Here is a 27,954-nt window from a genome sequence, read left to right on the forward strand (position 1 = left end):
AGCTGATAATGAGATTATGGGATGCGCTGTACCCAAATGAACAAACCCTTGAATGGGTAGGTGTGTCCAAACTCTTGACTGGTAATGTTCCTCCTGTGACTCTGCAACTTGATAGTTGGAAGATCATCCGGGAGCAAAATATTTAAACCCCATAGAAAATCTTTGGAGGGAGTTGAAACTCCGTGTTGCCCAGCAACAGGCCCAAAACATCACTGCTCTAGAGGAGATCTGCATGGAGGAATGGGCCAAAATACCAGCAACAGTGTGTGAAAACCTTGTGAAGACTTACAGAAAACATTTGACCTCTGTCATTGCCAACAAAGGGTATATAACAAAGTATTGAGAAACTTTTGTTACTGACCAAATACTTATTTTCCACCATAATTTGCAAATAAATTCATTAAAAATCCTACAATGTGATTTTCTGGATTTTTTTCTCATTTTGTCTGTCATAGTTGAAGTGTACCTATGATGAAAATTACAGGCCGCTCATCTTTTTAAGTGGGAGAACTTGCACAATTGGTGGCTGACTAAATACTTTTTTGCCCCACTGTAAATATAAGAAGAGTAATGTAGGGTATGTAAACATAAAAGTGGCATAGTTTAAAGTGGCTAGTGATACATGTATTACATACAGATGGCAAGATGCAGTACATGATATAGAGTACAGTATATACATAGGAGATGAGTAATGTAGGATATGTAAACATTATATTAAGTGGCATTGTTTAAGGTGGCTAGTGATACATTTTTACATCAATTTCTATTATTAAAGTGAGCTGGAGTTGTGTCAGTATGTTGGCATCAGCCACTCAATGTTAGTGGTGGCTGTTTAACAGTCTGATGGCCTTGAGATAGAAGCTGTTTTTCAGTCTCTCGGTCCCTGCTTTGATGCATCTGTACTGACCTCGCCTTCTGGATGATAGCGGGGTGAACAGGCAGTGGCTCGGGTGGTTGTTGTCCTTGATGATCTTTATGGCCTTCCTGTTACATCGGGTGGTGTACGTGTCCTGGAGGGCAGTTGGTTTTCCCCCAGTGATGCGTTGTGCAGACCTCACTACCCTCTGGAGAGCTTTACGGTTGTGGGCGGAGCAGTTGCCGTACCAGGCGGTGATACAGCCCGACAGGATGCTCTCGATTGTGCATCTGTAGAAGTTTGTGAGTGCTTTTGGTGACAAGCCAAATTTATTCAGCCTCCTGAGGTTGAAGAGGCGCTGCTGCGCCTTCTTCACCACACTGTCTGTGTGGGTGGACCAATTCAGTTTGTCCGTGATTTGTACACCGAGGAACTTAAAACTTACTACCCTTTCCACTACTGTCCCGTCAATGTGGATAGGGGGTGCTCCCTCTGCTGTTTCCTGAAGTCCACGATCATCTCCTTTGTTTTGTTGACGTTGAGTGTGAGGTTCTTTTCCTGACACCACACTCCGAGGGCCCTCACCTCCTCCCTGTAGGCCATCTCGTTGTTGTTGGTAATCAAGCCTACCACTGTAGTGTCGTCCGCAAACTTGACGACTGAGTTGGAGGCATGCATGGCCACGCAGTCGTGGGTGAACAGGGAGTACAGGAGGGGGCTCCGAACGCACCCTTGTGGGGCCCCAGTGTTGAGGATCAGCGGGGTGCAGATGTTACCTACCCTCACCACCTGGGGGCGGCCCGTCAGGAAGTCCAGTACCCCGTTGCACAGGGCGGAGTGGAGACCCAGGGTCTCGAGCTTGATGACGAGTTTGGATGGTACTATGGTGTTAAATGCTGAGCTGTAGTCGATGAACAGCATTCTCACATAGGTATTCCTCTTGTCCAGATGGGATAGAGCAGTGTGCAGTGTGGTTGTGATTGCGTCATCTGTGGACCTATTGGGGCGATAAGCAAATTGGAGTGGGTCTAGGGTGTCAGGTAGGGTGGAGGTGATATGGTCCTTGACTAGTCTCTCAAAGCACTTCATGATGACGGAAGTCCCGGTAGTCCCGGTAGTCGTTTAGCTCAGTTACCTTAGCTTTCTTGGGAACAGGAACAATGGTGACCCTCTTGAAGCATGTGGGACCAGCAGACTGGGATAAGGATTGATTGAATATGTTCGTAAACACACCAGCCAGCTGGTCTGCGCATGCTCTGAGGACGCGGCTGGAGATGCCGTCTGGGCCTGCGGCCTTGCGAGGGTTAACACGTTTAAATGTTTTACTCACGTCGGCTGCAGTGAAGGAGAGTCCACAGGTTTTGGTACTTGGCCGTGTCAGTGGCACTGCATTGTCCTCAAAGCGTTCAAAGAAGTTATTTAGTCTGTCTGGGAGCAAGACATCCTGGTCCGCGACGGGGCTGGTTTTCTTTTTGTAATCTGTGATTGACTGTAGACCCTGCCACATAGCTCTTATGTCTGAGCCATTGAATTGCAACTCTACTTTGTCTCTATACTGACGCTTAGGTTGTTTGATTGCCTTGCGGAGGGAATAGCTACACTGTTTGTATTCGGTCATGTTTCCAGTCACCTTGCCCTGATTAAAAGCAGTGGTTTGCGCTTTCAGTTTCGCGCGAATGCTGCCATCAATCCACGGTTTCTGGTTTGGGAATGTTTTAATAGCTGCTGTGTTGCTATTTGACCAAGAAGGAGAGTGATGGAGTGCTGCATCAGATGACATGGCCTCCACAAATCACCCAATCACAACCCAAATGAGATGGTTTGGGATGAGTTGGACCGCAGAGTGAAGGAAAAGCATCCAACATGTGCCCAGCATATGTGGAAACTCCTTCAAGACTGTTGGAAAATTATTCCAGGTGAAGCTGGTTGAGAGAATGCCAAGAGTGAGCAAAGCTGTCATCAAGGCAAACAGTGGCTACTTTGAAGAATCTAAAATATATTTTTGGGTTACTACATGATTCCATATGTGTTATTTCATAGTTTTAATGTCTTCATGATTATTCTACAATGTAGAAAATAGTAAAAATAAAGAAAAACCCTTGAATGAGTAGGTGTCCAATCTTTTGACTGGTACTGTACATGTCAAACCTAATGAATCCTCACTGGCCTCCCATTCATGAATTTGTATTGGCTGAGGGAAGGGAAGGCATGAATTAATGAGTAATTACTGTAGCTGTGCTTTCTAGGTCACCTACTTTAATCGCATATGCATCCCTGGTGAATGGGCTTCCCTAATTCTGTCAGTCTGTCTGTACTTCCAGCACTCCATCAATCAATGTATCACACCCCCCACACACTTAAAAAAGCATCCCCCTATTTATTTCTGCAACACATTCACTCATCACAAATTGTAAGCAAGCTCGCTACAGTGCCTCCTAAACACATGACTGACATCAAAAAGGAGGGTGGGCTATCAACTGATCATTCAAATTGATGATTGATGTACATCTGCTAGTTAGCTAGTGAGATTTATTTGACTGATTATGATTTATTGTCAATGCTTGTATAAAATAACTACATAATATAATATTCATAGTCTTCTATCTCATGATATATGGCTGGCTAACTAGTGGCTTGTGTGGATATTTTAGTATATGGTGGTTAGCTTGCCTGTGTTGCTGCTGCCCTGACACGTGCAACTCTGACTGACAAAAAACGGTGAGTTTGGGTTGGAGGGTCATTGATGTAGTGTCTCCTCTCTATGTCTTTCTGCCTCTCTATGCTGTGTGTATCAGCCAACCAGAGCGAATATTATTGATGATGTAGGCTAAAGCGGGTGTTCAATGAAATATTATGATACTCTGACAATACTGTTGATATTTAAACTAGGTAGCTAGCTACCCATACTCAAGTAGTGACCGCATCTCTCAAGCCATGCATGTTTGGATACCAGGCACGCGTGAGCTCCGTACAGGGCAGATCAACAGGTACTACCAACGGACGGAGTGGGTTATGGGATTAGCAAACTTGATGACATCACGACTACTTGCAGGCAGTGGGTACAGAACAACAATGAAACAATATTATACAACTATTTAATTTTGAGGGAAATTATGTCACTGCCCAAAAGGGATCTTTGGAGATTGGAAGGGGAAAGGGACATGAGCTCTATACAGGTAGAACCCAATCTGTGCACCCCTGGTGAATGGACTTCCCTCACTCTGTACCTTCAGGACTCCATAAATCAATGTATTGTTGGGTGTTTTGTCTCTCTTTAGATGCAATTCAATCAGTTAATTCTTCTATTAGTGAGTAGACCTGTCTGTCAATGTGTCCTCACCTCCCGCGGGGGAGCTCTGCCTGCTCTCGGCGCCAGCGTACCGTGGGAGCGGGGTCTCCATGTACCTCACACAGGAAGTCAATGGTCTCTTCCTCCATCACCACCTGGTTCACCGGCCTCCGCATCAGCACAGGACGCTCTGCAAAGAGAGACCCAGAGTTACACACGAAGACACGTACACACACACACACACACACACACACACACACACACACACACACACACACACACACACACACACACACACACACACACACACACACACACACGACTCACCATACACAACCAACTCAGCAGGATCACTGTCCCGCTCTCCCACCACATTGGTGCCCACACACACATACATGCCAGCATCACTCTTCCTGGTGTGGGAGATCATCAGCTTGCCTCCACGCATCTGAAAAACAAGACAGTGATGACAGGTCATCATATCACGTCATGTATTAGCCTTTGTGCTTTTCAGAGGAGAGCCAGTACTTCCACCATCTGACATCAGCACTACAAAATGCATAGACCGTATCATTAATGATTCCACCATCATCAGCATGCATCATTCATTATATTAATGGCCTTTGAAACAGTTTGGGTTGACTTGGGATTGAACTGCAATGACTCAGTGAGCTTTGGGTTGGAACTTGTGTATGTAAACTCTAATGAGCTTGATGCTGTAATGAGGGGTCCTAGATCAGGGGTCATATAGGCGAGACTCACAGAGATGCGGTCATCCTTGTTGCTGACGCGGGCGTTGTTCCTCTTCCAGGAGACAGTGGGCTCAGGGTGACCGCGGGGGGGAACACACTCCAGGACTGCTGGCTCACCGGCTGCCACCACCACATCACTGGGGGCCTGACGGAAGTCATCCCTCAGAACTTGGGAGAGGAGAGCATTGGCATGGTTTAGTCTATCTATTCATATTATCATTATTTTACCAGGTAGGTAAAACAGAAAAAAATAGACAGACTCAAACCACAGAATACAGCTGATCGTTATTAACTATTAATTGATTACATGCATGTTATTAAGAATGTTGTCTTTCAAATGCAAACTTCTGCATATGAGATATACAGTGGGGCAAAAAAGTATTTAGTCAGCCACCAATTGTGCAAGTTCTCCCACTTAAAAAGATGAGAGGCCTGTAATTTTCATCATAGGTACACTTCAACTATGATAGACAAAATTAGAAATAAAAATCAAGAAAATCACAATGTAGGATTTTTAATGAATTTATTTGCAAATAAGTATTTGGTCAGTAACAAAAAAGTTTCTCAATACTTTGTTATATACCCTTTGTTGGCAATGACAGAGGTCAAACGTTTTCTGTAAGTCTTCACAAGGTTTTCACATACTTGCTGGTATTTTGGCCCATTCCTCCATGCAGATCTTCTCTTGAGTAGTGATGTTTTGGGGCTGTTGTTGGGCAACACAGGCTTTCAACTCCCTCCAAAGATTTTCTATGGGGTTTGTAATCTGGAGACTGGCTAGGCCACTCCAGGACCTTGAAATGCTTCTTATGAAGCTACTCCTTCGTTGCCCGGGTGGTGTGTTTGGGATCATTGTCATGCTGAAAGACCCAGCCACGTTTCATCTTCAATGCCCTTGCTGATGGAAGGAGGTTTTCACTCAAAATCCCACGATACATGGCCCCATTCATTCTTTCCTTTACATGGATCAGTCGTCCTGGTCCCTTTGCAGAAAAACAGCCCCAAAGCATGATGTTTTCACGCCCATGCTTCACAGTAAGTATGATGTTATTTGGATGCAACTCAGCATTCTTCGTCCTCCAAACACGACGAGTTGAGTTTTTACCAAAAAGTTATATTTTGGTTTCATCTGACCATATGACATTCTCCCAATCTTCTTCTGGATCATCCAAATGCTCTCTAGCAAACTTCAGACGGGCCTGGACATGTACTGGCTTAAGCAGGGGGACACATCTGGCACTGCAGGATTTGATACCTTGGCGGCGTAGTGTGTTACTGATGGTAGGCTTTGTTACTTTGGTCCCAGCTCTCTGCAGGTCATTCACTAGGTCCCCCCGTGTGGTTCTGGGATTTTTGCTCACCGTTCTTGTGATCATTTTGACCCCACGGGGTGAGATCTTGCGTGGAGCCCCAGATCGAGGGAGATTATCAGTGGTCTTGTATGTCTTCCATTTCCTAATAATTGCTCCCACAGTTGATTTCTTCAAACCAAGCCGCTTACATATTGCAGATTCAGTCTTCCCAGCCTGGTGCAGGTCTACAATTTTGTTTCTGGTGTCCTTTGACAGCCCTTTGGTCTTGGCCATAGTGGAGTTTGGAGTGTGACTGTTTGAGGTTGTCGACAGGTGTCTTTCATACTGATAACAAGTTCAAACAGGTGCCATTAATACAGGTACGAGTGGAGGACAGAGGAGCCTCTTAAAGAAGCATGGTCTGTGAGAGCCTTGTTTGTTTGCTTGTTGCTTGCTTGTTTGTAGGTGACCAAATACTTATTTTCCACCATAATTTGCATATAAATTCATGAAAAAATCCTACAATGTGATTTTCTGGATTTTTTTTCTCAATTTGTCTGTCATAGTTGAAGTGTACCTATGATGAAAATTACAGGCCTCTCTTATATTTTTAAGTGTGATAACTTGCACAATTGGTGGCTGACTAAATATGTTTTTGCCCCTCTGTATACATCAGAATTGGAGTCTCCAATGCGGTATTCTGTCAATGTCATCACAAGTGCAATGTCAAATATTGTCCTTGAAATCAATTTGAGCATATTTTATACGTAGAGTTTCTGTTTGAAGGTTAGACGAGAGGAAAACGAGGTGATTGGGAGAGAGCAGTACATTGTGTTTTGTGCTTGTACATGACAGTTCAAATCCCTGGCAACTTCCTTGCTGTGCAGTGTTTTGATGTTTCCTGTGCCGCATCCTATTCTGCAGTCTCTACTGCCAAAGTGGATGAATAATTCATATCTTAGTCCAACACAGAGTAAACAAATACATGAAAAATGTAACGTGTCAGAGGGAAAAATGGCATCACACATTAATGCAATGCTTCTGTCTCATACTGGAAACTATGATAATACACATCTCCGCACTAGCTCATTTCCACCCAACATCGGACACCCCCGAACTTTGGACACTCTCTAGCGTTTGGAGGATTAAATCACGTCAAACTCAACATTTAAATGGCCTGGAAAATAACGTTTTTGTGAATAAAGACACCCTTCTAGCTATCTGACCACCGATTTTCATTGAAATACACACACACACACACACACACACACACACACACACACACACACACACACACACACACACACACACACACACACACACACACACACACACACACACACACACACACACACACACACACACACACACACACACACACACACACACTATTGTAAAATTTGACTGTACAACAGACCAATCATTTAATATACAACTTTTAACCAAAAGTATTCATTCTCATGTTAGAATTAAACTTATCTACTTTCTCAAAACATAAGATTAATCTGTAAAACAAATAATGAGACACTGTTTGTTTACAACACTGAAGAAGATGTTGAAGAACCATTTAAGGGACTACAGGAGGGTGCACCAGGTAACGCAATGAAAAGTTTACAGCAAGCCACTTTTTTTTACTGGAAGGCCGAGCCAAATATCTTGTAAACACTTCAGATACGAGGTTGGGGTCTCTTTTTTTAAACAAAATTAAAAACAGATACAATTTTGTTCAAATACAAGATATAAGGTGGCCAATAACTGGAGACCGTATGCCGATAATACAGGCCGTCGTTTTTTGCTAAAACGCTTATCAAAAAGCTAATAGTAGTAGCATTTCCACTGAAATGTCAAACATGCTAATTGCTAACCCATTAGCTAACATTTTTACGACACCAAATCACAAAACATTGATGGCTTGATCACAAGATAACATGGTTGAAGGTAATATATTTCTTAAACGCTGTTGAATATGCCGATAATATGGGGTGCTACGCTACAAATATGACAGTTTGACACAACGAACGACAAAACTAAAAAAGGAATGTGATCTTTGTCACGGTCACACAGTGAGGTCAGCAGCCTTTTCTATGCAAATGAAGACCGGATGAGATGCTTGACTTGGCAGCCTCAGGTAACCTGTGCAGCACTACTACTCCAGCCTTAAATTCTCTCTCGCACACATACTACTTCAGAATAATCAATGTCTCTTCTTATACCTTTATAAATATTTCAGGTTGGCATTTTACAAAGTAAAGAATCAGACCAAAACTATCTGCCTGCCTAACTATCCATCTGTTAACACAATAATGCATCAACACCCAATCAAATTAATTAGCACTGTAAATATGCTGTGAATTAGTCCAATCTCAAACATCAATAAATCTAAACACATTAGTGAACTCATCCCCTGTCTACCAACTGTGCATCTCTCCAGCTAAGCCACACTACCCCGTCACTTATCCCCTGACATGTGTTTGACAGATCCCTCAGCACAGCAGCTATTTGTGTCTTTTAACATGGCATTTATATTTCACAACCACAGTGACTGACTGACTACCATCTCATTTAGTTTATCACAGCCATCTAGAGTGTATAGAGTGTCTCCCTTCTGTCTTAAGCTGTAAGGGCTGCAATTATCTTGGGAAACGTGATGCTATGAATATTCCAATCTCTGAGAAGCTGACAAATGGTGGCTGAGCCTTCGCTGAGCAGGCTGCGTTTCAGATCCGCTGTCAGGATTGAAGTGGTCATCTGTCGATCTCCCTCTCGCCAGCCCACCAATGAGACAATCTGTCACACACTCTCTGCCTGCCTGAAGTCGCTGCCTGTTAAAATGCAGCAGTAGCTCTTACTTTTAATAATTTGGAGATTGAGGCATTTCATCTGTATTATAATGAAGCACATTTAATTCCCCAACTGAAACTAGGCTTTTGTCATTGACGTGACATTTAAACTTTTAGAAAAGTCTACTTTTGAAACAAATGGGTAACAGAAGTCAAGTCTTGTACATAACATTAAAAAGCTTGTCAGAATTCTTCATCATCAACTGGAGTTTTTTCTGTCTCAGATTGTACACCCACCACATCTGAATCTAATATACACAAGGCCTATCAGCTCATCCAACTAGTAGGAGTTGCTTACCTACAGTCCGGGATGAGTGAAGTACATAGGCAGGGGGGAAGTTTCAGGGGACATTTAGAGGCACGCGGGGCCTGGACATCTGTCCCTTCAGGGGTCTAACCCCGACCTCCCATCCCACCCACAGAACAAGGAGACCAACACAAGATCCCCCCCCCTCTTAAGACGAGAGATGGATGAACTATAACCTGTCAAAGCACACACCCTTCCCAACAGGCTGTTCAGTAGTCCAGAAGGCTAATTGAAAGTGGTGTATTATTTTTAGAGCTCAGTCTGTAAAGGGCCGGTGCAGAGACGAGACCGGGAGCACAGAGACCATCACAACCCCGCCATGTTGAGGGAACTGAAGAGAAGACATGGATATAGAGCCAATGAGTTAATCCCTTTCATTTCACAGAATTCACACACTATTATAGTTTTATGAAATAATGATGGCACCACAGGAATCTCCTGATATTCTCAGACAGACAGATGGCCAGGGAACTTCCTGAGGTAAAGTCCAAAACGCAGTATTTCTACCAGACCTGATTCACATGGATGGTGAGTAAGTACTAGGACTTCCTGAATCTGAACTATCCCAACCTTACGTGACTAGAGTGGGGAACGGGGCACCTAATGTCCTGGGCTGGCCTGAGGATAAATACAACCCATATTCACCTCCTGCTATTATTTTAGCTCGTTTTAAACAGTGTGGTTAAATGACTAACCATTATGCTATATGTTTACTACTATAATAACTGTTACATTTTAGGCATTTAGCAGACACTCTTATCCAAAGAGACTTACAGTAGTGAGTGCATACATTTTTTCATGTTTCAGGGATATACAGATTAAGAGATTAAGAATATCCACAGAATATTCACCACTGTATCTTTAAGTGACATTAATCTCAATATATAGTGTTTAGCAAGAGTGCAGCTTTAGTGCAGTCGAAGTGGCCATCTGTTAATGTTTTGAAGGGGGGAGTTGGGAGAGTAGTCATGGTAATGACTACTAAAGTAATGGTCTGAATTGCCGTGGGGCCCTTGTCAGTCAGTTCACTATGAACACCACTATACCAGCAGACTAAACATCAGTCAGTGATCAGATTCACTGAACAGTCTAAAGGCAGGATGGGAGGAGTAGGGTGATTGGGGAAGAGTGTAAGGAGAAGGTGAGGTTGGAAGGGGACTCGAAAGGTGGCGTAGGGGACAGGGTTGAGAGGTTGGGCAGAGTTTGGGGGATTTGTCAAACGGGATGTTGGAGGAACAGAGTGCAGGTTGACTTTAATTGGGATGAGTCTAGTCCTTGAGGCAGAACTGCGAGATATCCACTAGATGCAAAGTCAGAATTGTCTATATTGCAAAAAAAGTGATTTTTGGTATTAATTTAAGGTTACTTAGGCATTAGGGTTAGAAGTGTGGTTAAGGTTAGATTTAAAATATGATTTCATGACTTTGGGGCTATGCCAGCTAGTGACCACTCTGCAGAGCTTCCTCCAGAACAAGATTCATGATGAAAAAACACTAAACAGCGGACAAAGTGGGGAGCTGTGTACAGCAGCACAAGGCAGCTCCCGCTCAGCCCAGTCCGAAGATCTTCTCTGTCCTGGCACCCTCCCCCTTTCCTAATAGCATCGACTTTGCTGATAACATCTTTATTGAGGGAATATATACTCGCTACGATTGTGATATGTAGTTGTCTCAACGAGTTCTCTTAAGATAAACACACTAATTGTAAGTCGCTTTTTTCCCCAACGCTGCATACGACTATACCAGTCAGCTAATATAGGACTATTATAGGCCCAGTGCACTACTTCTGTGAAAGAAATATTTATTTTATATATAAAAAAAAAAAAAACTGTATTCTGCTTTTTCAGGGCACCCTCAGCACTCCTTCTTCCCAAGGCAGGTCCTAGAATAAAGTGACCTGATGGTCTGCCAACCATTGTTCTTTTTTCTCAGTACAGTAGGAGTAAACCGATTAGAGGTGGTCTAATGCCATCGCTCTGCTACTGCCGTGTCATGGCTAATAGAGCCAGCGGGATTGATTTAATCCAGCCATTGTCTGTGTCTACTGAGGTTAAAGAGGGACTCAGGCAGTTCTAGGTCTATTGAGCCCGTTGTGTTTGAATGCTTGGACGAGCGGTAAACTCATGCCTACAAATTCATCCTTAGGCACTTGTTAAAGCCAACTCGATTATTCAAAATCTTGAATCCTTTATGTAAATAATTATGACAAGAAAAAGAGTAATGTAATGTAAAGTAGTATCCATGATATCTGTCCATACAGAAAGCATCTCGTCTGCATTTCTTCTTCAGGGTTTACATAAGAGTCTGGTGGCAGAGTCGTAGTGTAGAAGAGGCCAAGAAACAAGCTGCAGCCAAAAATGCAATTCCTTCATAAAAAAACCATCAGGAGAAGACGGACATCACTGTAAAGCCCTTTAAGCAAGTAAAAAAAATAATAATGTTAAACTTTATTTTTAATTCAGCTCAGATATTGCTACAATGGCAAATACCTGTGGAAATTTGTAAAAAAATAAATAATAAATCACCCGATTAACTCTTTAGTCATGTCCCAGTTTACCCATTTGCTTATGGCCTTGCCTACACCTAGCGACTTGTTTTTTAATTATATGAGCAAAAAAAAATATTACATTTGATTTGGAACAGCAAACCAGACAAAATGAAAAAGGGTCAATTTATATAAGAATATACATTTGAAGGGCAGAAATAATTTAATTTTAAAGCATTAGACCTCTCACTAAAGGCTTCAGTCATAAAAAATATATTTACATCTAAACTGGTTCTCTAGCAGATTAGTAAGAATGTCTCACCCCATGTTCAAGAAGGGCATTTTACCCTTTTTTCAGATTACAACATTTCCCTTTCGGTTATTTGAAAATGAAATACTCTCCAAAATGTCACTATTTTTAAAACAAGCCATAGAAAGTTGTTTGCAATTTCAGGTTAATCCACCAGAAAAGACAGAACAAATATTATGGTTAAACTCAAATATACTAATTGATTAAAAAATAGAAAAAATAATAATAATTATACGGTATAATCTTTGTAAATTATATCATAAATAGGACTGGTGGAATTGACACACATGCAGCTAACAAAAATATGGATATGTGTCACGCCCTGACCTTAGAGAGCCGTTTTATTTATCTATTTGGTTAGGTCAGGGTGTGATGTGGGGTGGGCATTCTATTTTTTGTTTTGTTCTCAATCAGGGACAGCTGTCTATCGTTGTCTCTGATTGGGAATCATACTTAGGTAGCCGTTTTTCCCTCATTTCAGTGTGGGTAGTTAACTTTGTTTGTGGCACTTAGCTATGTAAACTTCACAGTTGTTGCTGTCGTTTGTTGTTTTGTTGGCGAATAAAATCAAATAAAATGTACGCTCACCACTCTGCACTTTGGTCCACTTCCAACGACACCCGTGACAACATGTCTGATCTACCCAAAATTAAAACCAACTAATTGCAGCATTACTGCACAGATGGAAGAGGTTTGTGGAAGGGGGGAGAAAGTAAGAAACTTGTCTGTTGGCCCTGCATTAAAGACCATAATTGGTTAAACAAAATTCTGATAAATAGTGCCATAATCATTGCAAAATAGTTGGGGAAAGATTTTCGATTTGTACCGATTCTATGGCACATGGTTTATGAACTGATACAAAATGACGCAAATGAGCAATGGAAAAATCGATCGCGCAAATGTCAACAATTACAACATTTACCTGGAGCTAACTCCACAAATTGCACTGCTGGGTGATTTGAAAAGTCATAGTCAATCGATCAATAAGATTACCCTTAGCAAAAATGTTTACAATCTGTAGTTTTGTTTAAAAAAACTAAAAACTGGATGGTCTTCAGGGATCGATGGGAGGGGTTGAGGGTAGCTGAAGGATGGACAAAAAACAAGCAAAAGATAGTCTGTACACATGAAGTTAAGGTTTGTTTCAAATTTAGCATATTTTATTTAACTTCAAGAGAAGTGAATATGACATTTTATGAAATATATTAAATGAAACAAACCAAAAACCACCACACTAGAGCAGATAGCCTAGAAACAGTGCATTCGGAAAGTATTCAGACCCCTTGACTTTTTCCACATAGGTATGTTACAGCCTTATTCTAAAATTGATTAAATTATCCCCCCCCATCTAAACACAATAGTCCATAATGACAAAGCAAAAACTTTTTTTTTTGTTGAAAAATTGGCACATTTATAAAACACAAAAAAATGGAAATATCACAGACCCTTTACTCAGTACTTTGTTGAAGCACCTTTGGCAGAGATTACAGCCTTGAGTCTTCATGGGTATGACTCTACAAGCTAAGCATACCGGTATTTTGAGAGTTTCCCCCATTCTTCTCTGCAGATCCTCTCAAGCTCTTTCAGGTTGGATGGGGAGCGTCGCTGCACAGCTATTTTCGGGTATCTCCAGATCCAGAGATGTTCGATCAAGTTCAAGTCCGGGCTCTGGCTGGGACACTGAAGGACATTCAGAGACTTGTTCTGAAGCCACTCCTGCATTGTCTTGGCTGTGTGCTTAGGGTCATTGTCCTTTTGGAAGGTGAACCTTTGCCGTCTGAGGCCCTGACTGTTCTGAGGCCCTGAGCGTTCTGGAGGAGGTTTTCATCAAGGAAAATAATGCTCTGTTTATCTTTCCCTCGATCCTGACTAGTCTACCAGTCCCTGCTGCTGAAAAACATCCCCTCAAAATGCTGCCACCACCATGCTTCACCGTAGGGATGGTGCCAGGTTTCCTTCAAATGTGACGCTTGGCATTCAGGCCAAAGAAACCAAATCTTGGTTTCATCAGACCAGAGAATCTTGTTTCTAATGGTCAGAGTCCTTTAGATGCCTTTTAGCAAACACATTTTTATTTTTATTTTTTGTTACCCTTCCCCAGATCTGTGCCTCGACACAATCCTGTCTTGCTTTTTGCTCTGACATGCACGGTCAACTGTGGGACCTTATATAGACAGGTGTGAGCCTTTCCAAATGATGTCCAATCAATTGAATTTACCACAGGTGGACTCCAATCAAATTGTAGAAACATCAAGGATGATCAATGGAAACAGGATGCACCGGAGCTCAATTTCAAGTCTTATAGCAAAGGGTCTGGGAGGGATCTTTACTTTACATTGTAGAATAATAGTGAAGACATAACTATTAAATAACACATAAGGAATCATGTAGTAACCAAAAAAGGGTGATCAAATCAAAATATATTTGAGATTCTTCAAAGTAGACACCTTTTGCCTTGATGACAGCGTTGCACACCCTTGGCATTCTCTCAAACTGCTTCATGAGGTAATCACCTGGAATGCATTTCAATTAGCAGGTGTGCCTTGTTAAAAGTTGATTTGTGGAATTTTCTTCTTAATGCGCCATTTGAGCCATTCAGTTCATATTATGACAAGAACAGCTCAAATAAGCAAAGAGAAATGACAGTCCATTACTTTAAGACAGTCAATCTGAAAATTAAGTATTTTGAAAGTTTCTTCAAGTGCAGTCGCAAAAACCATCAAGCACTATGATGAAACCGGCTCTCATGAGGACCACCACAGGAAAGGAGACCCAGAGTTACCTCTGCTGCAGAAAATAAGTTAATTAGAAGTAACCAGCCTCAGAAATTGCAGCCCAAATAAATTCAATTCAAGTAACAGACAACATCAACTGTTCATAGAAGACTGCGTGAATCAGGCCGATTCATGGCCGATTTGCTGCAAAGAAACCACTACTAAAGGACACCAAAAAGAATAAGAGACTTGCTTGGGCCAAGAAACACGAGCAATGGACATTAGACCGGTGGAAATCTGTCCTTTGTTCTGAGGAGTTCAAATTTAAGATGGTTTGGTTCCAACCGCTGTGTCTTTTTCAACAAGACAATGAACCAAAACACACCTCAAGGGCTATTTGACCAAGAAGGAGAGTGATGGAGTGCTGCATCAGATGACCTGGCCTCCACAAATCACCCGACCTCAACCTAATTGAGATGGTTTGGGATGAGTTGGACTGCAGAGTGAAGGAAAAGCAGCCAACAAGTGCTCAGCATGTGTGGGAACTCCTTCAAGGCTGTTGGAAAAGCACAGCAGGTTAAGCTTTTAATACATTTGCAAAATAAATCTAAAAACCTGTTTTCGCTTTGATATTATGGTGTATTGTGTAGATTGAGGAAAAAATATAATTTAAATCAATTTTAGAATAAGGCTGTTACCTAACTAAATGTGGGAAAAGTCAAGGGGTCTGAATACTTTCCGACTGGACTGTATCAACAGAACACAAACAGACAGACTCCTGTAAATTCTATATGACAGTATGATAGGTATAGTCTTTTAAGCAGGCGTGTTGACTAATTAGTCTGGCTGGTGGTATTCATGAGATTTGGGTGGACAACAACAGCCTTTAACAACCCAGAAAGCCAGCCATCCTATTAGCTCCTCAATGATTTAAGCCAGTCTAACAGCTGCAGCAGTACTAATTACTGCTCACAAATGGAGGGGAGGGGGGGGGGGGCTCTTCTAAAGCTCTTCCTCCCTCCACCTGTTGTTCCTAGTATCCACACTTCTAACACTATCCTCAACCCACCACAACTTGGTGGGGATGGGTGAAGTTAAGAACACTACCACCCTACGGTCTTAACATATGCCCCAGCAACCCAGAGGCAGCATACCTGGGACAATACAGTCATTGCTGCGGTTAGTTACCATTAGAGTGCCTGCCTCTAGGAGATGCATAGCCTTATTGGTATGACTGTCATCTCCGGCTACATCTCCACTGGCTGAGGAGAATGTCATCTCCGGCTACATCTCCACTGGCTGAGGAGAATGTCATCTCCGGCTACATCTCCACTGGCTGAGGAGAATGTCATCTCCGGCTACATCTCCACTGGCTGAGGAGAATGTCATCTCCGGCTACATCTCCACTGGCTGAGGAGAATGTCATCTCCGGCTACATCTCCACTGGCTGAGGAGAATGTCATCTCCGGCTACATCTCCACTGGCTGAGGAGAATGTCATCTCCGGCTACATCTCCACTGGCTGAGGAGAATGTCATCTCCGGCTACATCTCCACTGGCTGAGGAGAATGTCATCTCCGGCTACATCTCCACTGGCTGAGGAGAATTCATCATCAAAAACATCATAACTGTGATGCTTAAATGTTTTTCTCTAGAAACGGTTTTGCTCTAATATTTGTAGTTTCTCTAATATTTGATGTTCTTCTGTTTATTTGTATTTATTAAAGGATCCCCATTAGCTGTTGCCAAGGCAGTAGCTAATCTTCCTGGGGTCCAGCAACATTAAGGCAGTTATGAGTGTGGAAATATCACTTATTATGGAAGCTGAACTAAAGCTGGCCCTATTTTTGAACATGTGCTGTGATGGAGGTCAGTGAGCCATGAGCAGTTAGAGAGGCTGAGGTGGCTTGGCTGCCTTTGTGCTCTGGTGAAAGACAAGATGCAGGCAAATTGCTGTTTTGTGTTTTTAACAAGGAGACATTCCCTAATCTGTTATGCTCATTTTCCTAATCAACACACTCTGCTAATCCATTTCCTAATGCCAGAAAGGGTATGCATTCAGCCCAGTGTCACGCCACACCGACACAATTACAAGGGGAAAGAGAGAAAACAGCATACCAAAGTCGGATTGGCTTTATCAAATCAAATTTTAAAAATCATTTTTTCTTTATTTAAGTTTAGGGTAAGGCATAAGATTAGCAGTGTGTTTAATGTTAGGGTTAAAAACAGATTTTAAGAAGAGGAAATGTAGAAACAGGCTGGGTTCATGACTTTGTGTGTGGTAACTAGTGACAACCACTTGAGACTGAGGGCCATGATAATAGTGGGGTGGGCATGTAGCCTAGTGGTTAGAGCGTTGGGCTAGTAACCAAAAGGTTGCTGGATCAAATCGCCGAGCTGACAAGGTAAAAATCTGTCATTCTGCCCCTATCAAGAGAACATCCCTGATCATTCCTACTGCCTCTGATCTGGCGGACACATGCTTCGTTTGTGAATAATGTCTGAGTATTGGAGCGTGCCCCTGACTATCCGTAAATTTTAAATAAAAGAAAATGGTGCCGTCTAGTTTGCTTAATAAGGATTATTATTTATACTTTTAGAAAACGCTAATTACATTTAATTATACTTAAGTATATTTAAAACCAAATACCTATGTGAGAATGCTGTTCATCGACTACAGCTCAGCATTTAACACCATAGTACCGCCCGTACCGCCCAAACTCGTCATCAAGCTCGAGAACCTGGGTCTCGACCCTGCCCTGTGCAACTGGGTACTGGACTTCCTGACGGACTGCCCCCAGGTGGTGAGGGTAGGTAACAACATCTTCACCCCGCTGACCCCACAAGGGTGCGTTCTGAGCCCTCTCCTGTACTCCCTGTTCACCCACGATTGTGTGGCCATGCACGCCTCCAACTCCATCATCAAGTTTGCAGACGACACTACGGTGGTAGGCTTGATTACCAACAACGACGAGACGGCCTACAGGGAGGAGGTGAGGGTCCTCTGAGTGTGGTGTCAGGAAAAATAACCTCACACTCAACGTCAACAAAACAAAGGAGATGATCATGGATTTCAGGAAACAGCAGAGGGAGCACCCTAATATCCACATCGACGGGACAGTAGTGGAGAAGGTAGTAAGTTTTATGTTCCTCGGCGTACACATCACGGACAAACTGTGTGGCGAAGGCGCAGTAGCGCCTCTTCAACCTCAAGAGGCTGAAGAAATTTCACCAAAAGCACTCAAACTTTTACAGATGCACATTCGAGAGCATTCTGTCGGGCTGCATCACCGCCTGGCACGGCAACTGCTCCGCCCACAACCGTAAAGCTCTCCAGAGGATAATGAGGTCTGCACAATGCATCACCGGGGGCAAACTACCTGCCCTCCAGGACACCTACACCACCCGATGTCACAGGAAGGCCATAAAGATCATCAAGGACAACAACCACCGAGCCACTGCCTGTTCACCCCGCTATCACTCAGAAGGCGAGGTCAGTACAGGTGCATAAAAGCAGGGACCGAGAGACTGAAAAACAGCTTCTATCTCAAGGCATTCAAACTGTTAAACAGCCACCACTAACATTGAGTGGCTGCTGCCAACATACTGACTCAACTCCAGCCACTTTATTAATGGAAAAATTGATGTAGAAATGTATCACTAGCCACTTTAAACAATGCCACTTAATATAATGTTTACATACCCTACATTACTCATCTCATATATTGTACTCGATACCATCTACTGCATCTTGCCTATGCCGTTCTGTACAATCACTCATTCATATATTTTTTATGTACATATTCTTCATCCCTTTACACTTGTGTGTATAAGGTAGTTGTTGTGGAATTGTTAGGTTAGATTACTTGTTGGTTATTACTGCATTGTCGGAACTAGAGGCACAAGCATTTCGCCACACTCGCATTAACACCTGCTAACTATGTGTATGTGACAAAATCTGATTTGAAGTTGGATTTTACAGGGTGACTTTCACTTCTACTAGAGTCACTTCTACTAGAGTCACTTTCTATTAAGATATCTTTACTTAAACTCAAGTATGATAATTGGGTACTTTTTCCACCACTGGTCATGGGTGACATATACAGCAAGTAAAATGACAAAGACTTACTGGCTACTTCCAGCGAAGCGTTGTGACTGACAGCCTCTCCTAGGTAGTTACGTGCCACACAGGTGTAGACGCCCTCATCTGGTTTAGAGCGTCGTCCGTGGACGATACGCAGAAAGAAGAGGGAGCCGCTGGGAAGGAGCATGCGGTGAGACCGAGGGTCATCCCAGTCTGTTTCCACCCGCTCACCGTCCTTGTACCACTCCACAGTGGGGTTAGGCCTCCCCTCTGCCTTGCAGTTAAGGGTGGCGGGCTCCCCCTTGGACACAATCAGGTCAGAGGGGTTCTCCACGATCCAAGGTGGGCTGTCCTCAAAACGTGCCCGGGACCCTGCGAGTTGAAATAAGGTTACTATCCATGTAGCTGTCTATCAGTCATTCATACTGTAGCCCAAACCTGCCATCTCTGAAAGAAAACATCAAAACACAATGTAATCCCATTGAGAAAAAAGGCAATAGAAAAGCCCTGACAGGCAAACCCAAATCCATCATCTCCACTGACATGGACGTAAGGATGCATGAAGTCTGAGGAAGAGGCAGATGGGTTGGACAAGAGAGAAATACATCTCGCTCACCACTGAGATCTGCTACTGATGCACCATGATAGTAAAGCTGACAAGGCTCAGAACTTTAGTACTGAAGATCCCATGTTGTTGTTTATCCCCAGGGTGGATTTTGACTCCGTAGAGATAAATCACATCTTTCTTTCACCTTATAGGCCTCTGTTATTCACCTATTTAATTAGACACCTTTTCAGACAGCCCCTTTAGCATAGTTAAGGAAGTATCCTTGTATACTGTTCACACCGTAATGGACTACATCATACCATATAGCCTTTTAACCACATCCATTGAGATGGCAATTGTCAGTAATGGTAGGTACGGTAAATCCTGCAGAAGAAGACCGGTTTATTCTGATGGGTATTTTCAAAAGGAGGAAGAAGCCACAGGAGATCTGGCCAAACTTCTGAGATGGTAATAGCCAATCTCAATGTCAATCAGGATTTCAGCAGAGAAGACATGAAGGCCAGTGAGACGCTAACTAAAACAGAGAGAAAGCCAATAGAGAGTGAGAAATAGAAAGATTGAGAAAAAGAGAGAGCACTCTCCCATATCCCTCCCTCTTGAGATCCATTACTGTTACCCTCTGCTGTATGGGAGACGAGTACTTCTCCAAGTCAAGGGCTTTAGCTAAGCTTTTAGAGTAGATGCTCTAACAATGTGCACTACAGTTTTGTGTCTGGAATGTGAATCATTAAAATGAAGTAAAAAGGCCTCCAATGTGCTGTGTGTGAACAGATTGATTGTAAAAAAATCTCTATGGTTCTCCTTTGTTTAATTGTGATCTTATGTTTTCCTGTCCATCTGTTTTTTGCTTACTTGTTTGCCTGTTTATAAAACTTCAACTGAATAGACCAGCAATGAAATAGTTAAGATTTTCTGAATCCAAATGTTCACCATGCCATTGAATATCATGAGTTATTTTTACTGCAGTCAGTCTATAATCTCCAGTGAAGTGAACATCTTCCATTACCAGAAGCATTTGGTGGGGGAGGAGCATACAGCAGCATATTGACATACAGTGAGCTCCAAAACTATTGGGACAGTGAATGTTTTGTTGTTGAAATTATACAATGAGTAGGAGGTCAAAGTGCAGACTGTCAGCTTTAATTTGAGGGTATTCATCCATATCGGGTGAACCGTTTAGAAATTACAACACTTTTTGTACATAATCCTCCCCATTTTAGGGGACCATGTATGTGTGTACCCTGTCGTGTCTTTGGCTATGTCGGATTAAGTGATATGACATGCTATTCTATAAAATAATTTCTCCGTCATTAATATTACCCGATTGAGCTAATCATGTAAATGTAATGAACTAGAGTCGGGAACCACAAAATAATATTTAGAGAGCGGTTGTCTTCCGAATAAACTCTTAAAGACAGTAATATTTTACATCAATAACAGTCAATATTAATCGTTAGCGTAAATCAGTCTCATCTGAACGTTGTAAATTATTGGTTATCTGCACGAACCCTGGCTAACAAGTGGAATCAGCAATACAAAATTGGGTTTAATTATTTATTTACTAAATACCTAACTAATCACACAGAATAACACATGCACATATTTAAATCATATCTTGATTACAAATTACGTCATAAAGGAAAACGTCCCTAGCGGGCGGAATAGATATGACAGCTGGTTACACAAAAGAAAAGTGGCTGGGTTTGAGTGAAAGAGCGGGAAGACTGAGGAACTGAGGGCGAAGCTGTGCTATCGTAAATACAGTATCTTATGCATTCTAAATTACCGCCCATTTGGAAAAGGAAAATGCAATAAATATTTACTCTGAGCTGCGCTTCGGTAGGTTGGTGGTAGATGGTTGGGCAACACGGCCTTCTGAGTCCTTTGAAGAATGTCTGTGGTAGTAGATTGTATACATTGTAGTAATGTCGTTGTGTGGTAGATGGGATACTCTGTTCTTTCCTAGCCCACGTTTGCAGCTGCTGTTGCTAACTTAATGACTAGGAGGTATCACTTCTGTAGTGAATAGGATTTCAAAGTTCATACCATTCGCAACCAAAGCTCACGCTGAGGTTGGCTTAGTTCTGTAGTTGACATGTTAGTCCTTTTAACGTATGGACCGTCGTCCCCACATCCTCGGAACAGGAGGTTACATTTTTGTCAAGGCTTTATATAGTGGAGCAAGAAGGGTGTGTTTGAAATGTTTTATAACCCATGTCTCGTCACAGGGGCGGGCCACTGATTGAGCAGAGCCCTAACTTTATGAAAACCCAAATCTGTCATTTGGAAGCTAAAATTACATTTAATCTCTTCACCAATAATTGTATATTCAAACATTTATATTCAAACAATTCCATGTGAATCCGATAACTACAATGTGCAGACTTTCCACTGTAGAGTTTGTCATCCTATCATTGATGAGAATGTCTCAGATGACAACCGAACTGACATATTCATTAAGTTACCAGAATATACCACCAGAATACCACCTTCTGATGTTCACAGAATCTATGTTAACCAAGGGATTTTCAAATGTCACATCAGTAGGGTAGAGAGGAAAAAGGGGGGGGGGGAAGAGGTATTTATGACTGTCAAACCTACCCCCAGGCCAACATCATGACACTTCCCAGTAAAGCAATAAAAATAGCCGACATTAACATATGTTGCTTAAGAAATAAGGATAATACCTTTGATTATACAGTGGTAGCATTAACTGGTTATAACATCTACATAAATGACAGAAATGCCAAATGGTGGCAGTGTGGCTGTTTAAATTCAGAAGCCCATTCCTGTAAAAGCGTAAGGATATCATGTTAAATGCTGTTGAAGTAATACAGCTACAGGTTTCTCTACCTCATCTAAAGCCCATTCCTGCTATAGAGCTATAAAGTGCTAACAGTCAGTGCCTGGATAACATGTGAAATACTTGATAAATGTATGTGATTAACTCTACCCACATGTACAGTCGTAGCCAAAAGTTGAGAATGACACAAATATTAATTTCCACAAAGTTTGAATGAGTAGGCCTGTCAAAACCTTTGACTGGTACTGGAAATAGTGAATCAGAGCAGTGATGACTGAAGGTATTTACTTCAAAAGTAGCTACAAATATTCAAATGTATTCAAAAACTTCAACAACAAAAAAATTGTTGAAAAAAAAATTCCATGGTTATTTCCAAATGTATTTAACTGGGCAAGTCCGTTAAGAACAAATTCTTATTTACAATGACGGACTACCCCAGTATAAGGTATATATACAGTTGTGGCCAAAAGTTGAGAATGACACAAATATTCATTATCAAAGTTTGCTGTTTCGGTGTCTTTAGATATTTTGTCAGATGTTACTATGGAATACTGAAGTATAATTACAAGCATTTCATAAGTGTCAAAGGCTTTTATTGACAATTACATGAAGTTGATGCAAAGAGTCAATATTTGCAGTGTTGACCCTTCTTTTTCAAGACCTCTGCAATCGCCCTGGCATGCTGTCAAGTAACCTCTCAGCCACATCCTGACTGATGGCAGCCCATTCTTGCATAATCAATGCTTGGAGTTTGTCAGAATTTGTGGGTTTTTGTTTGTCCACCCACCTCTTGAGGATTGACCACAAATTCTCAATGGGATTAAGGTCTGGGGAGTTTCCTGGCCATGGACCCAAAATATCGATGTTTTGTTCCCCGAGTCATTTACGAGTCATTCACTTTTACCTTATGGCAAGGTGCGCCATCATGCTGGAAAAGGCATAGTTCATCACCAAACTCTTCCTGGATGGTTGGGAGAAGTTGCCCTTGGAGGATGTGTTGGTACCATTCTTTATTCATGGCTGTGTTCTTAGGCAAAAATGTGAGTGAGCCCACTCCCTTGGCTGAGAAGCAACCCCATACATGAATGGTCTCAGGATGCTTTACTGTTTGCACGACACAGGACTGATGGTAGCTCTCACTTTGTCTTTGTCGGACAAGCTTTTTTCCGGATGCCACAAACAATCGGAAAGGGGATCCAGAGAAAATGACAGTCCCTGTCCTCAGCAGTCCAATCCCTGTACCTTTTGCAGAATATCAGTCTGTCCCTGATGATTTTCCTGAAGAGAAGTGGCTTCTTTGCTGCCCTTCTTGACACCAGGCCATCCTCCAAAATTCCTCGCCTCACTGTACATGCAGATGCACTCACACCTGCCTGCTGCCATTCCTGAGCAAGCTCTGTACTGGTGTTGCCCCAATCCCGCAGCCGAATCAACTTTAGGAGACGGTCCTGGCGCTTGCTGGACTTTCTTTGGCGCACTGAAGCCTTCTTCACAACAATTTAACCGCTCTCCTTGAAGTTCTTGAGGATCCAATAAATGGTTGATTTAGGTGCAATCTTACTGACAGCAATATCCTTGCCTGTGAAGCCCTTTTTGTGCAAAGCAATGATGATGGCACGTGTTTCCTTGCAGGTAACCATGAGTGACAGAAAGAACAATGATTCCAAGCACCACCCTCCTTTTGAAGCTTCCAGTCTGTTATTTAAACACAATCAGCATGACAGAGTGATCTCCAGCCTTGTCCTCGTCAACACTCACGCCTGAGTTAACGAGAGAAATCACTGACATGATGTCAGCTGATCCTTTTGTGGCAGGGCTGAAATGCAGTGTACATGTTTTTGTGGTATTCAGTTCATTTGCATGGCAAAGAGGGACTTTGCAATTAATTGCATTTCATTCTTCCTAACATTCTGGAGTATACGCAAATTGACATCATAAAAACTGAGGCAGCATACTTTGTGAAAATGAATGTGTCATTCTCAAAACTTTTGGCCACGACTGTATAGATTACCTCGACTAACCGGTGCCTCGACTAACCGGTGCCCCCGTACATTAACTCTGTACCGGTACTCCCTGTTATTTTACTGCTGCTCTTTATATGTTAATATATTTCTTATTTTTAAAACTGCATTTAAAACTGCATTGTTGGTTAAGGGCTTGTGAGTAAGCATTTCACTGTAAGGTCTACACCCGTTTTATTCAGTGCATGTGACAAATAAAATGTTTTTGATATCAATAGAGAAGTATATCTTCTGGGCAATTTAAATATTGACTGGCTTTCAATGAAGCTGCCCACTCAAGAAAAAGCTTCAAACTGTAACCAGTGCCTGAAACCTGGTTCAGGTTACCAGTAAACCTACGAGGGTAGTTACAAACAGCACAGGAATGAAATCACCATGTATTAAATACATCTTTACTAATGCGCTTTTAAGCAGTATCCAAATCCATCAGATTAAGTTATCAATGCTGAGCCTAATATAGTTTATAAGAAGTCATACAATACGTTTTGTAGTGATAATGTTAGTCTGTGGTGTGTAATGAGGTTCAACCAGATGCTGTACTTGACACATTTATGAAATTGCTTATTCCAGTAACTAATAAGCATGCACCCATTGAGAAAATTACTGTTAAAATTTAAATCCCAGAGGAATGATGAGGAATTGAAAAATGGTATGGCTGAGAGGGAAGAGGCAAAAAGAATGGCAAATAAATCTGGGTGCACAACCGATTGGCAAACGTACTGCAAATTGAGAAATCATGTGACTAAACTGAATAAATATAAGTTTCTATACTACGAAACACAGAAATTATATAAAGAATGATGGTAAAAGCTCATCTGCATTTGTAACGGCTCATCGACAAAGGACACAGTGCCGTTCTCTTTCACAGTTTCACAGTATTCTGCAGACGTAAACACAACAATGTGTAAACTTCAGAGCAACTGCAAAATCCGTCATGAAATCTCCTTCAAAGTGTAACAACTCTTGCTTTTTGTAATAGTTGTAGATATCAAATCATTACATCTGTAACAACATGACTACAGAGGAGCGCTTAATTTATGACTCCATCTGCCATAACACAGCACTACAGCACTATGGGCTACATGTGTACAGTAACATTGTTCCAGAACAGTTTGGGAGCACGTACCTGCAGACATACACAACACAAATACATACAATCATACAACATATAAAAAGGTCCATTTACAAGAAAACCAACATTTGAAGTATCCCAAAAGGATGAAGTGGAAGGAAAGTTAGCCAAACTCTCAAACCAACTACTGGCTGTAGGATGCCTTTCTACACATCTACACTGTGTAGTACTAGACCTCATCAATAAAGTACAATGCTCATGTAAAAATAATGGAAACTGAAATCTTCACTAAACGATTGGGTGAGTCACAACTATAGTTTTGCTTAATCTCTGAAGGCTTGGATCAGTAACTTGCAAATATTTGCTTGAATATTAAGATCAGGGTCACTTAGTGTAGATAAATGTAAATAGATAAATTCTACTGGGAAGAAGTTGATCAACATGATCAGGTTAAGATGAACTACTTTTTCCCTTTCCAGTGGCTGCATTACATATTCTGTATGTGTGAGTGACTGGATTCTTGTCCGACCACAGTGTAAATGGTTGATTCCCAGCGATCCGCCACTTTCCTCTGTCTTTGTTTGCCAATAGTACTCCATCGCCGACTTCTTTGGCAGGCCCCTTGACCTTTCTGTTGTAGATCTCAGTTTGTCCATTTTGTGCTTTTGCAGCATGTTCCTGCGCTATCACCATAGCATCCTTCAGATCATTGGAGAGCGACACCACATACTTGTCGTAACTGGTAACAGCTGGATCGTTCAGTGTTTCTGAAAAGCACATCTACTGGCAGACAAGGCATCCTTCCATACATCAGGTAGAAGGGTGCGCACCCTGTTGTCTCACGGGTGGTGCAATTGTACATGAACGTCAATGTCTGCAGGTGTCTCGGACAGTCTTGCTAAGTGTTCGGTGCTAGAGCTCGGATCATGTTGCCAAGTGTCCGATTGAAACGTTCCTTGCTGCCATTCCCCATCGGGTGATACGGTGTCGTGTGCTACTTCCTCACACCAGAAACTCGGAGTAACTCACTGATCAACTGACTCTCGAAACTTGCCCATTGGTCACTATGAATTCTCTCAAGAAATCCATACACACAGAAGTATCGGTCCCACAGGATTCTTGCCACCTGCTTAGCGGATTAGGCTCTGTAGGGAAACGATTGAGCTATTCTTGTAAATTGATCTGTTATCACTAGTACGTCAATGGACTTCTTGCTTGAATCTTCAGCAGAACAGAAATAGATACAAACCAGTCGTAGTGGCCTAGTCAAGGTGATACTTTCCAGTGAAGCCCTGCCATCAGGCTCAATGGTCTTGCTGACAATGCAACGGTGGAAACCAAGGATGTACTGGAACCTCATTGTCTTCGATAACTGATCTTGTGAGACTCTGTACAGTATGGCATTACCTGACAACTAGCGTCTCCCAGCTCTTCAAGTATCTGATGACTAGACTAACAGTATCTCTTGCTCTTTCTCTTCTAGAAGGCCTGCGTTGTCTCCACATTGAATAGCACATGAGAAAGGGTCCTGTCGTTGAGTTGCTCATCAAGAAGCTCCTTCTCAGAGTAGGCAGGTAAGGTGTCTTGACCAGGAGGTATCAGTTGAGGTAAATGAACCATTTCAACAGCACATGTTCTAGCTCCCGTTTCCCAGTTGTCATGTGACTGGAGTATGGCTTGACACCTCATCCTCTACCAAGGACTGAGAACATGTAGACAGAAGTGGAGGTTCTGTGAGCTTACGCAGTTGAGGTTGCCTTTGAGATCACTGCACCACCTGAAAGCATCATGGACTGAAGTGTTTGACAATGCTTGAACAACGCTAAGGAGGTTTTCATAGAGCTCATGAAGCAGCCTGTGGCCAACACCTTTGACAAAGGGCACTCGACTCAGAGCATCAGCAACCATATTGAGGACCTGGCACGTACTTGATATCAAAATCTTTACTGGCAGTCCAGCCTCAGCTTGGTCATTAATGTGAGTAAGTGGATTGTGGATAGTCCAAACAGTAAAGACATGAGCTTTCAACAAGTGACTGAATTTGTTGCAGATCGACCACTTTGCCAGGAACTCTAACCGATGAGCTGGGTAGTTATTCTGAGACTGAGACAAGGACTTGCTAGCAAATGTAATGGGTCTGGCACAAGTTTCTCCATCTTGCTACAGGACAGCGCATATGCCATCCAGGGACGCAACTGTCAACAACATGAACGAACGGGAGAAGTCAGTGTGCCAACACCACCGTGTTTACTAGAGATGTCTTAAACATTTTCGAAGGCCTGCTCATGTTTGGGTGTCCAGTCTGTGACTTTCGACGCTGTGAGGAGGGCTTTACTTTGACGACCCTTGGGTTCTCTTTGATCCAGTCGACAATGAGAAGAGAAGTCTGGCTATTGCGGCGAAACCTGGCAAAGTGTTGGTTGTAGTTGTTTACCATGCCAAGGAACCACATCCATCTGTGAAGTAGTCACACCATCAAACTCCATCAGATCAGCACTGCTCATCTTAGAGATGCTGTTGACTTTACTAGGGTCACCATTTTCAGAAATTATGTGACCAAGGA

The 27,954-nt window shown here is 42.3% G+C and overlaps 1 protein-coding gene across 4 annotated transcripts in view; it reads right to left on the minus strand.

Moving 5' to 3' along the window:
- Positions 1 to 27,954, minus strand: part of LOC123992704 (roundabout homolog 2-like) — a 66,503-nt gene that overhangs the window by 23,617 nt on the left and 14,932 nt on the right. For all 4 annotated transcript variants that reach the window (XM_046294137.1, XM_046294138.1, XM_046294136.1 and 1 more), the window contains exons 2-5: positions 18,973 to 19,299; positions 4,908 to 5,065; positions 4,473 to 4,593; positions 4,197 to 4,335 (exon numbers count right to left, since the gene is read on the minus strand). In XM_046294137.1, the coding sequence (XP_046150093.1) occupies positions 4,197 to 4,335; positions 4,473 to 4,593; positions 4,908 to 5,065; positions 18,973 to 19,299 (745 nt within the window). The remainder of the gene's footprint in view (positions 1 to 4,196; positions 4,336 to 4,472; positions 4,594 to 4,907; positions 5,066 to 18,972; positions 19,300 to 27,954) is intronic.

The sequence above is a fragment of the Oncorhynchus gorbuscha genome, linkage group LG13, assembly GCF_021184085.1.
Source record: "Oncorhynchus gorbuscha isolate QuinsamMale2020 ecotype Even-year linkage group LG13, OgorEven_v1.0, whole genome shotgun sequence".
NCBI classification, from domain to species: domain Eukaryota; kingdom Metazoa; phylum Chordata; class Actinopteri; order Salmoniformes; family Salmonidae; genus Oncorhynchus; species Oncorhynchus gorbuscha.